Source organism: Halichoeres trimaculatus, unplaced genomic scaffold, assembly GCF_033239565.1.
Source record: "Halichoeres trimaculatus isolate MK-OKI-2021-1 unplaced genomic scaffold, fHalTri1.1 fHalTri1_scaffold_11, whole genome shotgun sequence".
Classification (NCBI taxonomy): Eukaryota; Metazoa; Chordata; class Actinopteri; order Labriformes; family Labridae; genus Halichoeres; species Halichoeres trimaculatus.
The window spans coordinates 5,260,190-5,277,771 of NW_027437189.1; the positions used below are offsets into that span (position 1 = coordinate 5,260,190).

The window sequence follows — 17,582 nt, forward strand, 5'->3', positions numbered from 1 at the left end:
TAAGCAGATTCTTGTATTTAGTGGAATTTAGTAGAAATGTTCTAGTGAATAGTTCTTCCATTATGTATTAATCTGAGTACTTTGTCTTGTAATGCATCAACTGTTTTACCTTTTGCTTGAATTTATTTCAGAAGTTAGGTAATTTTTAGGTTAAACCTATTAAAGCAAGATAAAACCCACAAATGAATATAATTTATTATTATCATTTTAATGATTAGTATAAGATAATCCTTTATTTCTCCCATAAAGGAAAAATTTACAGCAGCAAACTGAAAAATGCAAACATTACTTTAATATACGAAATGGAATAATGGCATACATTAATAGAAATAAAGTATAAATCATATTCATAGACCATATGCAATTTTTATTCATTATATTTCCTACCTTTTTTATTGTAAAACAACCCATAGCATTTGTACATGTATTTTTTGACGTGGATTACGTGCATTAACAACGTATGGAACGTTAGTGTTGGTATGTCCGACGTTCCTGACGGTCCGTGAATGCAACACTCATTACATTGCATAGTATCATGGCGAAAGTGAGGCCGAGCAGATCCGCAGCAACAAACTTTGATTTCAACTCGCTTTGTGAGGCGTTAACGCGTAATACTTTTTAAATATTCAACTTCCGGAGAGGATACACACTGGTGAGTTTCCTGAAATGTGTTTGCCTCGTCTTTTTGTGCCGTTAAATGTCCAGTACGTAGGACAGGTTGACAGTTAGCTGTAACGTATACGTTGTGTCCGATCGGAAAAAGACGTTACGAGCTTCGTTATAAACATTTCTTTAATGTTTTAGACACGAAAAAGTGGGTTTAGGTTTTTTTTTAGTGTGTATGTTTTCATTATCGAGTGTGATACAGCAGTTAAGCATCTGTTTTTAATTACGTTTGGGAGAAAGTCGTTGAAGCTAGCTTAACTGAAGTTCCTCTACATTTGCGTAATAAACCCAATGTATATGCATTATCGAACTCTATATGTAAGCTATGTGCTAACATTAGCTGATATACTCAAATATGAGTATAAAGCTGTTTTGTAAAGACTGTAGAGGTGTTTTTCCAAACACCGAGGCCTCACTGTGCTGTTTTATGGCCTGTTTGATGCAAATATTTATTATAACATCAAACTGCAGCTCGTTTTTCAGGAGCAGGAATTAAAGGAATGTAGGGGCAGACGAGGCTGCACGTTTTAGTTTCTGGTTCCTGTTTAGGTAACACAGGACACAAAGCTGCTGGGTAGCACTACAGTTATTCTGCCCTTTATTGATAATACAGGATTCATGTGACATGTTAAAGCTGAGATAACTGTCACATAAATTACTCGATTATCTATTAAACGATTACTCGAATACTCGAACATCAGGATTTGATGACACAAGTTTATTGCCTGTATCAAAAAGTTGACGAAATGGAATACCGTACAAAAAATTAACCACATAATCTAACAGAAATATAAATATTACTCATTACACATTGTCTATGTTGTTATACACTGTTTATAATTTGATTTCTATACCATACAATTAAACTGATGACTAATGTCAGGTTGTAACACATCCCAATGCTGTTTGCTAACTGTGTTACTTACTTAACCAGGGGTGGCCAACCAGTCAGAGACCAAGAGCTACAAAAACTACCGTGGTACCACAAAGAGCCACACCACACACACACACACACACACACACACACACACACACACACACACACACACACACACACACACTTCGTCTCACACATAAACGAAAGGACATAAGATGAAAATCAATATACTTCCAAATTTTGAAGCAGCAGTTATTGCGTTTGTAAGTGTGTTTCAATTCGTACTTGGAGCCGCGTTAAAGACAAATTTCTGTTGTTACAGCAGAAAAGACAAAGTTCCATCTATGGGGTTATATTTGTGCCATCAGAAACTGAATTTGAATTGAAATATTAAATTAGAAAAGCATGATATGTAATGGAATTTAATGTTTTAAAATTGAATTTATTTTTTTAATTGAATACATTTTTTTACATTGAATTTGAATTTGTATTTTGCCTATGAAAATTTGACTCTTTTTATACTTTAATTCAACTTTTTTTAAAAACTTAAAATTTAAAAACACAGAATTTGATTTCAATTCACTAAAAGCAGATTCAGTTTTACAATTCAATTTCGATTCAAAGTGGCACGACCATTACGTCATCTTGTGCCTGTAGGGAGACTAATAGAGCACAGATTCACAGACACCCTCTACACGTACACGGACTCCCCTGTGTTGTGTCTAGCTGTACTCCCCCTCCCCTGAGCGGGGCGATCAACGATAGCTGAAGACCAGCGGTTGAATAATCAAGTTAGAAATCACATACACATGGTTGTCTGTCCACTATGTTACCCTGCGATCGTCTGGCGACCGGTACCGCCTCTCGCCCAGTGACAGCTTGGATAGGCTACTGCACCCGCCCCGCAACTCCGAAAGGTATAGCCGGTATAGAAATGAATTAAATCTCATACACGCCCCCTACCACCCCCGGGTTGAAAATCAAAGATGGCTGCCCCCTATTCTAAACAGTTATTAAGCTCCTGTAATAATCAGTTCATAAGCACTTCTGACAAATGTTTGTAACTCTATGTCAGCCGTAAACATAGTATTGTTCAACTTATATTTGTAAAATGCTGCCACAGTGTTATCTACATCCCTTGTGTGGTATTTGTGAACTAAACGCAGGGCGTGCTAACAACAGCTAACACAACAGCACTGGTATGCTGGCACAGTTAGCGGACGTGTAGAGGATGTCTGCAAATCTGCTCGATTAGTCTCCCTGACGGGCACAAGATGACATAACAATTGAAATTGAATTTTAAAACTGAATCTGCTTTTTGTGAATTGAAATTGAATTCTGTGTTTTTGAATTTTAAGTTTTAAAAAAAGTTGGAGTGTAAAAAGAGTCGAATTTTCATAGGCAAAATACAAATTCAAATTCAAATTCAATTTAAAAAATAAATTCAATTAAAAAAATAAATTCAATTTCAAAACATTAAATTCCATTACACATCATGCTTTTACAAATTCAATTTTTTAATTCAAATTCAGTTTCTGATGGCACAAATTTAATCTCATATCCATCCATCTACTTAGCTAGATAGCTATGAGCACGTGTGATGTCGAGATAAGAAACTGAAACTTAAGTATGAATCTCATCACTAAAGTATTGATCAATACTGATCACAACATCAATATATGAATAGTTTAGATTGATTGGTACACCATTACTCATAATAACAATAATGAATGGCTCAAAGAGCTGCACACCAAAAGGCAAAGAGCCGCAGGTTTGCCACCCCTGTACTTAACAGTAGAAGAAGAGTAGAAACTGCATAGAATAGCAAAAGTAGCTGTAATTTTGGCAGTAGTTCTGCGAGATGTAGAAATTTGAATTTGAAGTTTGGATAAAATGTTTAATGACCACAAACAATCCCAGCAAAGCTTTGTTTGAAATAGCCGTCTCTATTTAAAACACAGTTACAAATTAGAAACAAAGCACAAAAGTAGTTATATCAGTAAAATGCACGCATAGAAGTTGCAAGACGTAGCACAACATTTCATATTTGATCTTTCAGAAAAAAGGAAGGATCTTGATGATGTATTTGTTGCTGTTCCTGCACCATAAAACCATCAACTTGCTTTTAGAGAGCATAATGTGCAGGCCTCTGTGGATTATTTTCTTCTTAATCGAATTTCTAAAGGCTGTGATTTGGATAAAGCACATGTTTCTAGTTGTTTGAAGTATTTCATACCTGTGTAACACTTTTTATAATGCACTGTGGCATCACTTGTCTCTGAATCCTGTCTTACTTGTCGTCTTATCGCACTTTTGTTGCTGTTAGCATTTCAGACCCTCCTCCACGGGGGGGATGAGATGACTGTGGTGGCGTGGTTGCCTTTTTATGGCCAGGCTGGGCTCAGCTGTGGGGACCAGGGGTTTATGTCACCCCGCTCTGATGGTTGACTTGGCCCCAGCAGCCTGGAGCGACAGCAGCTGTCTCTGTGTGGAGGTTAGACAACCAGGTGGTGAGCTCGACCACTCCAATCTGAGCGGTTATGTTGCAGAAAGAGCCAAACACGATGAAGATTAAGTGTCTGCATGTCTCTCTAATTCTCTACCAGATGGGCGTTACTTTGATACTCAAAAACACATGCAAATATCACCCGTAACAGCTCAGTTTCTGTGAAGTAATTCTGCACACAGAGGAGCTCTTCTCCTGCTGTGACGACTAACGTGATATTAATGCAAATCAGAGTAGAAGTCTATCTGTATGTAAATTCTCTTTCGGCGGTAATTGCAGGTTTGTACCAGCAAGGGGCATCACAATTATTCAAACAGAGAGTCGTAAAAAAACAACTGTAAACATCTTCATGTAAACTGAGCCACCCTGTTTACATACACAGAACAGCTCATGAATAAACACGTCCCAACCGAATGCTTGACCTCCACGAGGCCATGACGTGTGTCATCAAGCTGTAACACAAGGTCCTATCTTAGAAAAGCAATGCTAAATGTTTCTATTTTTATATTATTTTTTACTTTGTTTCTAACCATCAACCATCCACCACAAAAACAATCATAATCTCAGCAAAAAGTTGAGGAATTTGCCATAAAATTTGTACCAGTGTTCCTGTCCCCAGAGGATCATTTTGTTTTCCTGACTCATAGCTTGATGAAAAAGCTGTTTTGCAATCTGTCGGTGCAGGCTTCTGTATCTCATCCAGATGGAAGAAGCTGAAGAGCTGCTTCAGAGGATCTGTCACCAAGGATGCTGGTCGCTTTGTGGGTGATGCAGATTTTTTAGTTTTCTGTGAGAGTGGAGAGGGAAGCATCTAAATTTAAAGCATTTAAGCATTTAAATTTCCTCACATCCTCAGATATGTCATCTTGACTGTATAATAAGTGGATCTAGTATCAGTGACATCATCCATCCGTTTCTGATGCAAAGATCTGGAGCCTATCGTTGTGGGCTTTGAGCTTCCGCAGGGTATCCCTTTGTCACTCAGGTGAGCTGTGCTTCTATTAGGGCAAACTCGTAACCTTTAGGGATGTACTGATCTGAATTTTTGAGTCCCAATACGAAATTCTTAATTTCTTAATACGCAGATGACATGTAGAATTATGTTTTAGCAACTTCAGGCTTTTATTTTAAACTCACTGTGTCATAATTTGTAAATATGTGGTGAGTGAATTGATGATGCAGTGCTAGCATGATGTTTTTGTTAACATGGAAGCGCATAGAACTGGGTTAGGTAGATCTGTCTCATGTATTGGGCATTTGTCAGCAGTATCTGATCTTACTGTAGGAGCCATGGATGAATTCATTCACAGTTTATTTCTTTATTTTTTTGTTATTTGAGCTATACACACTTTTAAAACCAGGCAGTTTATTTTTGCTCTTCAAATCAGAGCTTTTTGAATTGGTGTTAATGTGTTTTTCGCAACTTCCCGAGCCAGCCTCCAGTGGACACTCGGGGAACTGCAGTTTTCAGCACTCCCACATTAGAGGCTGACATTTTCCCAGTGCAGACAGGAGCGGGAACCAATCAGGAAGAAAAAATATAATATGTGACATGTGCCACTATTTTGTAGTTTATTTCCAATGAGCATACACTGTAATGCAAGTGAAAAGAACTACACTTCCCAGAAACCAACAATAATCTAAAAAAAGGAATGGGGAGAAAATCAAATAAAATTCAATTTATTGCCCAAAAACTAAAAGAAGGGAAAAAATGGGAGTGGTGCAGGAGTTGGAGTCAATTTACTCAATCCAGCTACTGATCAGAAAAAGATAAGATGCCAGACAAGAGGTGCCCTCTACTGTTTAGAGGAAGTACTGCTCTTCATTTTACATATTGTTAGCCTAAAAGCATTATTGGCAAAGTCAATGAAATGTAAGATAAGTAAATACAAGTATTATACAAATGTAAAATTATAAATAATATAGATCAGTGGTTCTCAAACTTTTTTCAGTGAGTACCCCCTGTGATTTTTTTTTTGCCAAGTTACCCCAACAAGCTCAAAGCAGTTTTGGTTGGAAAAAAAAGATGAAGAACACAACTCTGTACTATTCATGTTTATTGAATATAATATTTAGTTTGTGAACCTAAAATTATACTGGATTTAAAAATTAAGTGAAAAAATGGAGTTAAAGGAATTTTACTTGGTTGCTATTTTTTGAATAAACATTTTTTAATTTTGTGTACACCCTGGAGTCCCCTTGCGTACCCCCATTTAGGAATAACTGCTATAGATAACAATTGACCTTGAAATATAACTTAAGATATTAATGAGGTTAATAATATCACTGATATAAATCAAGTCGTTTGCTGTTTCTCAGCTGTGTCATGAGGCACCGATACACCCCATGATACTCTAAGAGCCCCAAATCAACATGTTAACATGTCCGCGTTAATAAAGCGTGTTAAATCATCGTTGTGACTAAGTACATCCTGACGTGGACTCAGTAGTCCTGTTGGATGTTTTAACTCTGATTCATTAGTCTCATCTACTCAGGGAAAGCACCATGTCTATATACAGCACTCCTGTCTGAGGAGTAATACTCAAATACAGGAATAGACCCCATCAACAGGAGAATTTCCAGAAATAGAAAGTAAAAACTGATCCTGAGTTTTATCCAGCAGGTCGCTGAAGTCCGTCACTGTGACTAACGTCATTGTTCCTCCCTGAGTGTTTTCCTCTGGAATACGACTGCAGGTCACGAGCTCAGCTCCAGGAGCAGACAGGAGAGTCTTGTTTTGGTACGTGATGAAAAGGGGCATAGGGTCCCTTTCACCTATATATCCAGGCTATGAGGGTCAGATGCTGCTACACTGCGCTCTCTGTCCTCTCACAGCAGATTGTTTCCACCACCTCCTCTTTTTACTCTCCTCTGAGGGTTTCACTTTCTGTCAGCTGTTTTCAGAGCTGATCGTACGCTGCTGAACACTTCTGACAGTTAGATTATAAAGATGTTGGAAGGTTTTAAGATGATCCCCATCTCTTGGAAAAGGAGCTAAAGAGCGGACGCTAAGGTTCAGTGGTTTTTATAGTAGAACGTTTGTAACCGAGCCCAGAGGGAGTGAGAAATCAAACACACGTCTGAATGAAAGGTTAGCTCGCCCCGTCTATGTAAGGAAATGCTATTATCCCCTCTGACATGCTGACAATCTCTTCCACAGAAGTTAAGATGTGTTTTTGCAGAGCAGGTCTGGGCTGTGAGGCACTGTCTGCCCTTGAGGAGTACGGTTTGATCCCTGGCAGAGCTGTGAGCACCGCTGCATTGTTGAACCCTCATGAGGAATTTGTGTTAAGTCCTTTGGCCAGAGGACCTGCTGGGGGCTTTATTACAACCTTTAAACAAATCCTTGTAAGCAGATACCTGTGTATTTTGAGCAGGAATGATCATCTCCAAATACTGGCAGGAGACTGAGATTGGCCTTTAATCCAGGGTTGTACAAACTCAACTGTAACTTTTTCACTGTGTTCAGTCTGCTTTGGATTGCATCAACCCTCAGACTGTTTTCTTTGTATTACTTGATGAAAGTGAATGACTCAAATATTATTTCATCGGTAAATGTGAAGTACTTGAGTTTAGATCAAACCTTTATTGATGGTTTAAAAATGTTGCTTAATAAACAGCTCAGAATCTAGAAGAGAAAATCTGTCAAAGCCTTTTTATTGGTCTAAATTTAGTAACTGTTTTGGTGGTTTTCTTTATGTAACATAAAAAGTTAAGGGAAAAATGACTGTGACAATTGAGGTCCAAAAAAAGAAAGAAAGTAGCATTATCCAACGTGCACTATACACAAATGTAAATGTCTGATGTTGTCCAGATTAGGATTTATTTTGAATTAAAATGTCCATAAAACAACACATAATGTATCAGTTAAGCATTTATATCGGACAATTTCGGCACTAAGACTGTAAATATAGAGAAGAAGTTCGATATTGGGTTAGAAAACGACACCTGTTTGACAAAGCCTGATTTTTTCCTGGTGAAAGAAACTGTAGAAAGGTTGATAATATTAAATGACTTCTGATAGAGAGTAGTTTGTAAGAGATGTTCCAGTGACAATTCAAGAGAAACGAATTATTTGAAAACATTGATGTACTCAGTGTCTTTTCCAGAAAAATTGTCAGCTTTAGCCGTCTGCTCTGACCGTGCTCATTGAGGTACGAAAAATCCTTTGCTAACTTTTCCTCGTTAATGTGTTAAGAATACATGTGATAAAGTTGAAGATGATCAGATTAAAACTCTGGAACAAATTTGTTTAAATACATTTCCGGTGAAAAGCCCAAATCTGGCATTTAACTCAAATTTCCAAACTTCCTCTCAGGGTTTCAGTATAGTCATATTAGACTTTTTGGTAGGTCTTGGCCTGGTAGTTACCCACAAAAATATTTATTAGAGTTCCAATAGGTTCCTCATCCACTAGGGATGGGTACCTTTCACATTTGAAACGATACAGTACCAATGCCCGGTACCTGGCAATCGGTCCTGGTACTCAACGGTACCAATTTCCGGTACTTTTTTGTGTTTATGTGGGAATAAGTATAAATTTGTTAAATAATAAGATATATTTTTTTTCAATTTAACAAATTTATTCTTTAATATAACCTTACAATGCTGTCTTCATGTCCAGCATGGAAAATTGCCTTCTCTTCCACTCCTTCACAGTCACAAGGATGCATTTAGGTACCTAAAGATAGTACCTTTTGGTTTTACGTACCCTGGTCCTTTTGACAGAATTTGGTCAGTACCTATTAAAGTACCTAATTTGGTACCCATCCCTATCATCCACTCTTGTGGTTGGGCCCTAAAAACTTTGGTATCAGGATACTTCAACCCTTATTTGGAATATCAGAATTGACCATATCTTCTTTACAATACCTGCATCCCTAATTCTCAACCCGATGAAGGCACCAGACAAAAAGCTTGTGCATCACTGAAGTTATATCAGTTCATCTTCAGGAGGACATTAATGTTCAAACCAACTTTTGTTTCATTCATCAGATTTTGGATGAAATACCCATAGACTGTATAAAACATGGACGTGTACCACCATTTGATATGGTGCCGGCTGTGAGTTCCCTTTAAAACAGCTACAGGGCGCCCGTCAGTCACATGACCTGAGCTGTGTCTCTGATTGGACAATCAAACAATCCTAAAAACCTTTAAACCGCCTAAATAGAAAAAGAAATTCACTTAGTACAGTGTGTGCCGATAGCGAAAATCAGCGTTTTAGACCCAAGCTGTTTTCTGAACCAGGCAGTAAATATGTTTTTATGGCTTTCTGCAGCCAGCCTCAATTCTTCCTGAAATCTCAATGAACAGCAACTTTTAGCACTTCCTTATTTACTAACTAGATGTTGCCCCTTGGAAATACCTCATTTGCAACCCGCTTAACCTGTCGTTTGCACAGTATGAAGGTTAAAAGGCGTCACTTAGAGCAGCAGAAGTCATGCTCTGGGGACCTTTTATAATGGACTCAACAGATGTTGAGATGTTTCTCTGGATATGCAGAAATGTTGACTGGCAAAGATCACAACTCAGAGGACCACCAAAGTTAATGCAATTGATCCTCTGTTAGTCATGAATCTCTACAATAATTCATGGTAGAGTGTGTTGTAGTTGTAGATCTATGGCTCTGGAAGCAGTCTGACATTTTTGGCTGTTACTTTTGACACCACACAACAGAAAATCTGGATGTTTCTGGATTGTTCTACACTCACCCTCTGAGCAAACACTCTGTACCGTGTGATTCAATCTGACGTGAGAGCTCGGGCCGTCTCAGAGCAGACCTGTACTGCTGGACTTCTTCAGCACTCTGACTGTAGACGATCGTGACAGCGCGCTCTGTGTTTTGGTGCGTTGCTGAGCTGACGGCGGCGAGGAGGCCCGGGCTCAGCTGGCTCGTCTCTCAAAGACCACTTACTCGCACTGACTGACCACAGAGACATACCAGTGGGAGTGTAGGGGGGGTCTATACTCTCCCTACAGCGTCAGCCTACGGTACGTTAGTGGTCCCCCCCACCCTGCCTGGAAATGGACACTGCTGCTGGTGTATTTATAGCCCCTGAGCACAAGCGAGCTCTCTTTCTTAAACACGAGTGAGGAGCTGGTCGTGATCACCAGAGTCGAGCTGAGCTGTTGTATTTCTTCCACCTTGTTGAGCGCTGTGGTTTGAAAACTTACCTGGAGGAGCTCATCAGGTAGGAGAAGGAAGAGTTTGGATTTGTCTCCTTAGAAAAAGTCTTGATTTGTCTGTGACGGCAGCTGCCTGTCGGATAGCTCTCACGCTGGCTCGAGAATTGCTGGAAATATCATCTACTCAACATCAATTTGGTTGTGATTGTGTCGAGACAAGTGGCACCAGAGTTGTCAGAAATTTCTCAATTCCTCAACTGCAAAATCAAGGATTGAAAGATCAATGTTTGGAGATTGCAGCTCTTACATTTCGTGGTTGATTGAGCAAAATGAAATAAGTTGGCAACTACTTTTTTAGTCCTTTCATAGGAAAAGAAACTGGCTAAGGAAAATACCAGACATGTCTTCGTGACAACTTTTCATCTGTGAAATTTTAGTGATTTCAGAGAGTAAAGTGATTTTTATTATATTTGTATTTTGTGCTATTGGTTGATTCAAGAAGCATTTTGAAGACGGATCAGTCTTTATGAGTATTTGTGGCTTTTTTAGCTCTTTCTTATTCTAAAGACTAAATAATGACTGTTCAGGTAGAGAAAAACCTGATTTATGATTTAAGAAAGAGGCAGAAATGGAGGCCGTGCATGTTACGTAACATCCAGTGATCCATTACACGTGTTGGGTTTGATATATGTCTCTCCTCTTGATTTGTTTCAGATGTAAAACTCATTCTGAGCACAACCTCTGGATTCTGAGACACCCACAGAGAGGAGCGATGGAAAAACCAGTCCTTCAGACTCAACCGTCCACCCTGCCGTTCTTCGACACGGCCCACGCCTTCAACCTCCTGCGTGGGATCCACGAACTCCGAGCCGAACGCAAGTTCTTCGACGTGACTCTGTGCGCCGAGGGCCGCGAGTTCCACTGTCACCGCACGGTGTTGGCAGCTGCCAGCACCTACTTCAGAGCCATGTTCGCAGGGACTCTGAGGGAGAGCGTGATGGACCGCGTGGTTCTACACGAGGTGTCGGCAGAGCTTCTGGGTCTGCTTGTGGACTTCTGTTACACAGGACGCGTCACCGTCACTCAGGATAACGTGGACGTCCTGCTGAAGACGGCTGATCTCTTTCAGTTTCCCTCCGTCAAAGAGGCGTGCTGCGCTTTTCTTGAGCAGCGCCTGGATGTTTCAAACTGCCTGGAGATCCAGGACTTTGCAGAAGCGTACGCTTGCAGAGAACTCGCCGCCAGCGCTCGCCGCTTCGTCTTGAAAAACATAATGGAGCTGGCTAAAGGGACGGACTTTGAGCGTCTGTCGTGGAAGCGTCTCCTGGAGTTCGTGTCGGAGGATGAGCTGTGTGTGGACAAAGAGGAGACGGTTTATCAGATCGCCGTGCGCTGGGTGAAGGCAGACCTGAAGCGGAGGCTGCACTACTGGCCCGAGCTCCTCCAGCAGGTCCGGCTCCCCTTCGTGAGGCGGTTCTTCCTGTTGGCTCATGTGGAGAGCGACCCGCTCGTCTACCTGTCGCCCACCTGCCTCCGCATGGTGAACGAGGCTCGCAGCTTCCAGTCGTGTGAGTACGATCGCCACGACAGGCCCTGCCACCGCATGAGGCCTCGGCCGTCCACGGGGCTGGCTGAGATCCTGGTGGTGGTCGGGGGCTGCGATCAGGACTGTGATGAGCTGGTGACTGTGGACTGTTACAACCCTCAGACCGGACAGTGGCGTTACCTGGCTGAGTTCCCCGACCACCTGGGGGGAGGATACAGTATCGCTGCTCTGGGGAATGATATGTACGTCTCAGGTAAGACCTCCATGAACCTCAGTCACACTTCAACAGATGTTTTTATCAGAGGCACGCTGCAAACTGACAAATGACAAAGAAGTGGCATCAAGCTTTGAATTAATGTATGAAGTCAGTCTTTGTAGCTGTCTCAGTCGTCACACGGGGTGCAGCAGACAGAGCGGCTGTGTTTATCAGATCCAGTGTGGTGTGAACTCTTCCCTCAGTAGATTTCCATCCCCGCTCCGTCACCTTATGAAACGCCCGTCAGGATTATAAATACACTGAACTGAAGCCTCTTCGGCCGATGGCTCCATGTGGGAACAAGGCAGGCTGAGGCAGGACACGTTGTGCTGCCAAAACACCACAGTGGTGTCATCATCATCCTCATCGTCCTCTTCATCACCTGCTGACTCGTCGATCCATTTGGGAAAACATCCTATCTTTCATTTCCAGCTTGTGTTTCCCATAAGATAACAAATTTAGCCGTGTTAGCTCAGTCGCTCGGTCCTGCAGTGACAGAAATAAGAGCTGCAGGGTATTGCATAATGTTGGGAGGCAGATTTAGTTTTTATATCCTCAGATGAAGTTTCCTTCACACACTTTGGGATGTCTCACAAAACATAAGGCTTTCTGAGTATGCATGTTGCACCATTGACTGTATATAAAGTGTACTGTGTGGCTTTGCCATTTACAATTGTACGGTTTTGAAGCCAAAATACCCCCAACACACATGCCGCCATTGGCACTTGAGACTACTAGGGATTCTGGGAGAATCTGAGTGGAGCTGGGTGACAAAAATAATGCATTTTTTCTCTTTCGACAGTCTAATCTCTTGGCTCTTCCTCGACACATTTTACAAACCCCCTTAAAAATACATGAGAACGCCATCTGTCACTCTTCGCTAAATGTCACATAAAGCCTTGTTTTTAACCTCTTATAACTAATGAAAACAAAACGTTTCATAAAAAAGAGGACTGAATACAAGGCAGCCCAATAATATTTTTAAATCACCACAACAATTGGATGTGAGAAACATTTCTACCAGGTGTATTAATTTAAAGTTTGACCACAGCCCATCTGGAATGACTGGGGTGATGGATTTTTTGACCTATACTGCAGCCAGCCACCAGGGGGAACAGTTTTTTTTCTTCTTCTTCTTTTTTTTTTTGCAGGTACAAGCTGGAATTTTGAAAGTTAACTGTTTTTTTTTGTTTGTTTTTTTTGCCACCAAGTCAAAAATGAAAGGAAACGATGGAGGGATCATCATTTCCAGTTTGATCATTTCTGTTCTCTGAAGCTTTGCAGTCATTGTTTGGTTTTAACAGAGAATCACCATCTGGTCACTCAATCAGCCAATTCTCAGACCCCTCAGTCGTGATCAGTAATAGTCTGATCCTTCAGCACCAACAGGACAGTCACACACTCAAATAATAACACGCCAGAAGCGTGGACTCTTTAAATGAGGTTGAATCTGTTTTTTGATGCATTTTAAATGTTGCTGACTCCATCTTTCTTCTCTCAGGTGGATCTGATGGCTCCCGCCTCTATGACGGCGTGTGGCGTTACAAGTCGAGCGTGAACGAGTGGACAGAGGTGTCTCCCATGCTGAAAGCACGCGAGTACCACTCCACCTGTGTGCTCAAAGGCCAGCTGTACGTGGTGGCGTCGGACAGCACCGAGCGCTACGATCACGCTCTGGACTGCTGGGAAGCTTTACCAGGGATGCTGCTCCCCATGGACAACTGCTCCACCACCACGTGCAACGGACGTCTCTACGCCATCGGATCTCTCACCGGGGAGGAGACCATGGCCATTCAGAGCTACGACACAGACACGAACCGCTGGAGCAGGGTGAACTGTGGACAGCTGCCGCCATGGTCCTTCACGCCCAAAACGGTGACGCTCAAAAGCCTCATCTACTTTATCAGGTCAGTAGCAGACAGTTAACCATTCTTTGGACTCTTATTTCAACTTTTCAACATGTGCTGTGGAGGAAAACGTTTTCTCACTGATAAAGACATGTTTTAAGTATTCATTTTATGCCTTTGTTGTTAGTTATTGGAAGATCCTACAGATAAATATCAAAACTGAGGTTGAGAATTGCTGAAAAGCCTTCAAAAACTTGTATTAGTAGCTCACTTTTCCTTTCTTACAACTCAAACTAAGGGTGTAGTATTTTGATGCCTTCATTTTTAACCACAGGGACATTTTTCTACACATTCAGTTTATTTTGATTTCACATACTTTCTATTATCAGAGTTATAAGTACAGTACTTCTATTTTAATTAGGTGTTCTTACTGTATTTTTGAGGTTATTACTCAAATAGCGAGCTTAAAATCGAACAGATCTGGTGCACACTTCATGTTGTCGTCTGTAGTTCTGCTGTTTTACCACTAGAGTGCGCCTCTTCACTCACTTTGCATATTTCCCTATCTACTTACTGTGGGGAATAAAGAAACAAGGACTCAACAGTTGAGAATGATCAACTTCTTTCCACATTAGGCACTTTCTTGTTATATAAAAACAATATTTATCAAAATTCTGCTGCATAAAGTAAAATAGTTACAAGAACTGGATTTACACATTTAGTTTAGGGGCTAAAGAGGTTGAACATTCAGGTCTTGATTGATGATTTGAGTGCTGTGTCTCCAGTGTTCGTTGCAACAATGGGTAACGTTAGCTTGAAAACATTTGAAGCAGTGGTTGTTTTGGCTGCGGTCTGACTCTGGTGTGTTTCTATTTGCAGAGATGACTCGGCCGAGGTGGACGTTTATAATCCTCAGAAGAATGAGTGGGACAAGATCAGTCCCATGACCCAGGTTTGTGTTACACATTGGGGCAATTGTTTTTTACTCTTCCAAACAGGGTAAAGGTGATGGATAAACAAGGTCGAGATCTGTCAAAATTGACTGTATGAGCCACTTTTACCATCAGATTTTACTTACATATCTCAAATATCTTTTAATCTATCATTCTTAGCTTTTTCAACATTTGCTTAGACTAATTTTTTGATACTTGTGTTTATCTTAGGGTTTTAGAGTTCAGCTTAGGATTAGCTGTCTTTTTTGTGTTTAACGGTGTCATTTTATGCCTCTTAATTCATTTAATCAACAAAAAGGAGTATTTAAAAACATAAAATCCACTTTTTTATATCAACACCCATTAGTTTGCTTAAGAAACTCAAGTTCTTAAATCCTTGTCATACATTTTTCACACATCTCTGGCAATCATTCAATCAAAATGTCTTTTTAACTTAAAAACTGCTAAATATTAACATTTTCCTCTTGTTTATATTAGAAAATTTGTGTGTGTTTTGGAGAAATATTAGTGTGATAGTGTGTTTTCTTAGAAGCATGAAACATGTTTCCTCACCCTCTCCTCTATCTCATCTTCAGGTCCACGTTGGAGGCAGTGTGGCCGTCCTCGGGGGTAAACTCTACGTGTCTGGAGGTTACGACAACACCTTTGAGTTGTCAGATGTAGTCGAAGCCTACGACCCAAACACTCGCACGTGGACTATCGCTGGACGCCTCCCTCAGCCGACCTTCTGGCACGGCAGCGTCAGCATCTTCCGCCAGTTCATGCCTCTGGTGTCCAGCGCTTTCGAACCCACAGAGATCCCCGAGTCCAACGCCATCCACCTTCATCGACACCAGCGGCACCAAGCGCTGCAAAACCTTAACAACAATCTCAACCAGAACCAGGATGTGAACGCAGCGCACTGACACTGTGGTGTCTCTCAATCCTCATCGTATCATGAGTAGTTTACCTCAACGTAATGCTGAAGTTAAGACTGAAGACTGAGCATGTACAAAGTCATCTGAGCTCCTTCTAATCCGCTTGACTGCTGAGCTGTTGTTCTGATACTCACGCTAAGGGAAGGTGTGTCTGAGCCCTGTTTGCGTTCAGTCTAGGACGGATCCCAAAGATAAGTGACGGGAAGCAGACTGCCCTTAAAACGAAAGATAACCAAACCAATCTGCAAGCCCTCATCATCAGGTTATGCTCGATCAAAGGAGCATTTATTAGTTGCACGAACAGCTAAAATACAAAGGTAGGAGTCCTGTCTATGCTGACTCTTTTGATCATTTTTTTGTGATCCATTCATCCCCTCCTTTTCACACTCAATTGATACTTTGCCAAATAATCCAGATGGCAGCGTTCAACACTAATGTGGCAAAAAACAGAATCCACAACATGTTTACAATCTGGTAGACAAACTGTGAAAATGTGCATTAACAATGATCTGTTGTCATGTGCCAGAAGACACCGTGATCGGGCTTCGACTGCCCAAAAGTGTTCGAGGGAATCCTTCCCAAAGCTGGCTTCTTTTAACCACAAAATTAGGAGCCAGTTTTAAAGAAAGAGTTTCAGATTTAATAGGATGAATTTAGGGGATTTGATTTGGAAGACAGTTTTCAAACTTCTTGAATCCATACAATTATTTGCTCAAGGCTACATTAGCCTTTGCTAGCACCACACTTGAATTTCTGACTTAAGACATCAGAATTTGTTGAATGAGATTCTTGAAGTGTCCTATTTATGTTGTGTATTGTTTTTGTTTATTTGTATTAGGCTGCTTTTGACTTTATTTGATAGAAAAGATAAAAAAGAGAAAGAACACGAAGAACTGAGAGTAGAAGAATTACATGCAGCAAAGCACAATTGCTTACAGGACGCCAGTTTAGTTAGTTTTTCTTTTATATCCACCCTGAGTCGTTCATTGTTTATATCGTAAAGTGTTAAATCAGTAGAGTACCTTTTAAACAGACTGTAGCCCTGACATAGAAGGAAATTATTTGCTCATTAACAGTAAAACTCTGTTTACATTCCAGATGTGACAATCATATTTAACACCCAGCTCTAAAAACAGTTGATAGAGTGGAGAAATATTGTGGACTTGAAGGTGTAGGAAGTAATACTCTGTTCTCACCATAACGTTTAATTATAGCTGCATGTGAGGTGAACTTGCGCAAAGTTAGTCTTCTGCGTCTTCTTGTGTCACTCTGGACCCCAAATCTGGTCCACATCCGCCTTTTGTAACCACCAGAAGAATGTGCATGAAGAATTTCATCTTAATAATGTATTTACAGATGTTTTAATGTTTTGTACATTTATTTATGGCTATATATTTGTGCTGTGGTTGCTTAAGGTGAACGCAAATTTGTGCCACTCTGTGCGCATTTGTGACAAGTCACCGTTTAAAACTGGAAGTGCAAAATGATCTCAACTTGTCATGTAAAAAGCTTTATTGCTGATATGTTTGAGTGTTGTTATGCATCATTGTTTTCTGGGTTTTCATACAGGCTCTTGATGCTGAATCATTTCTGTTATATAGTTTATTATTAGCCGTGTGTACTGTGTCTGTATGATGTTTACAGTGTGAGTACCAAAAATGAAACTGCAGGCAGGTCAAAGAGTTTATTCTGCTGAGTCAAGTTCAATGAGCTGTTAGCATGTTGCTAATATATTTCTCATTAATATTGGACAGTAGTCGCGGAAGAGTGTGAAAAGTTATTTTTATAGATAGCATGAGAGGCTGATGCATTCACGAATAAAGCTGTATCTTTAACATAAATCATTCAACTGTGTGGAGGCTTTTTTTTTCTTAAAGATGTCTGT

General features: G+C 40.5%; 1 protein-coding gene across 2 annotated transcripts; it reads left to right on the top strand.

Annotated features, from left to right (window-relative positions):
* The first annotated feature begins 483 nt into the window (after nt 1-483).
* Nucleotides 484-17,513, top strand: klhl21 (kelch-like family member 21). 2 transcript variants are annotated; one of them, XM_074680805.1, is made up of 5 exons: nt 484-652; nt 10,893-11,977; nt 13,482-13,887; nt 14,707-14,779; nt 15,356-17,512. In XM_074680805.1, the coding sequence occupies exons 2-5, from the start codon at nt 10,951-10,953 to the stop codon at nt 15,683-15,685; spliced, it is 1,836 nt and encodes a 611-aa protein (XP_074536906.1). In that variant the 5' UTR covers nt 484-652; nt 10,893-10,950; the 3' UTR covers nt 15,686-17,512. The 2 variants fall into 2 exon arrangements, with proteins under 2 accessions (XP_074536906.1, XP_074536908.1); XM_074680807.1 differs by lacking the exon at nt 484-652 and adding an exon at nt 9,897-10,243 and having other exon boundaries at nt 15,356-17,513.
* Nucleotides 17,514-17,582: the final 69 nt, after the last annotated feature.

Excerpts from the sequence above, each read along its gene's own strand:
- klhl21 (XM_074680805.1), top strand. The coding sequence starts at position 10,951 with ATGGAAAAACCAGTCCTTCAGACTCAACCGTCCACCCTGCCGTTCTTC. Across the intron at positions 11,978-13,481 it reads GAATGATATGTACGTCTCAG|GTGGATCTGATGGCTCCCGC; the intron begins GTAAGACCTCCA and ends TTCTTCTCTCAG. Across the intron at positions 14,780-15,355 it reads AGATCAGTCCCATGACCCAG|GTCCACGTTGGAGGCAGTGT; the intron begins GTTTGTGTTACA and ends TCTCATCTTCAG.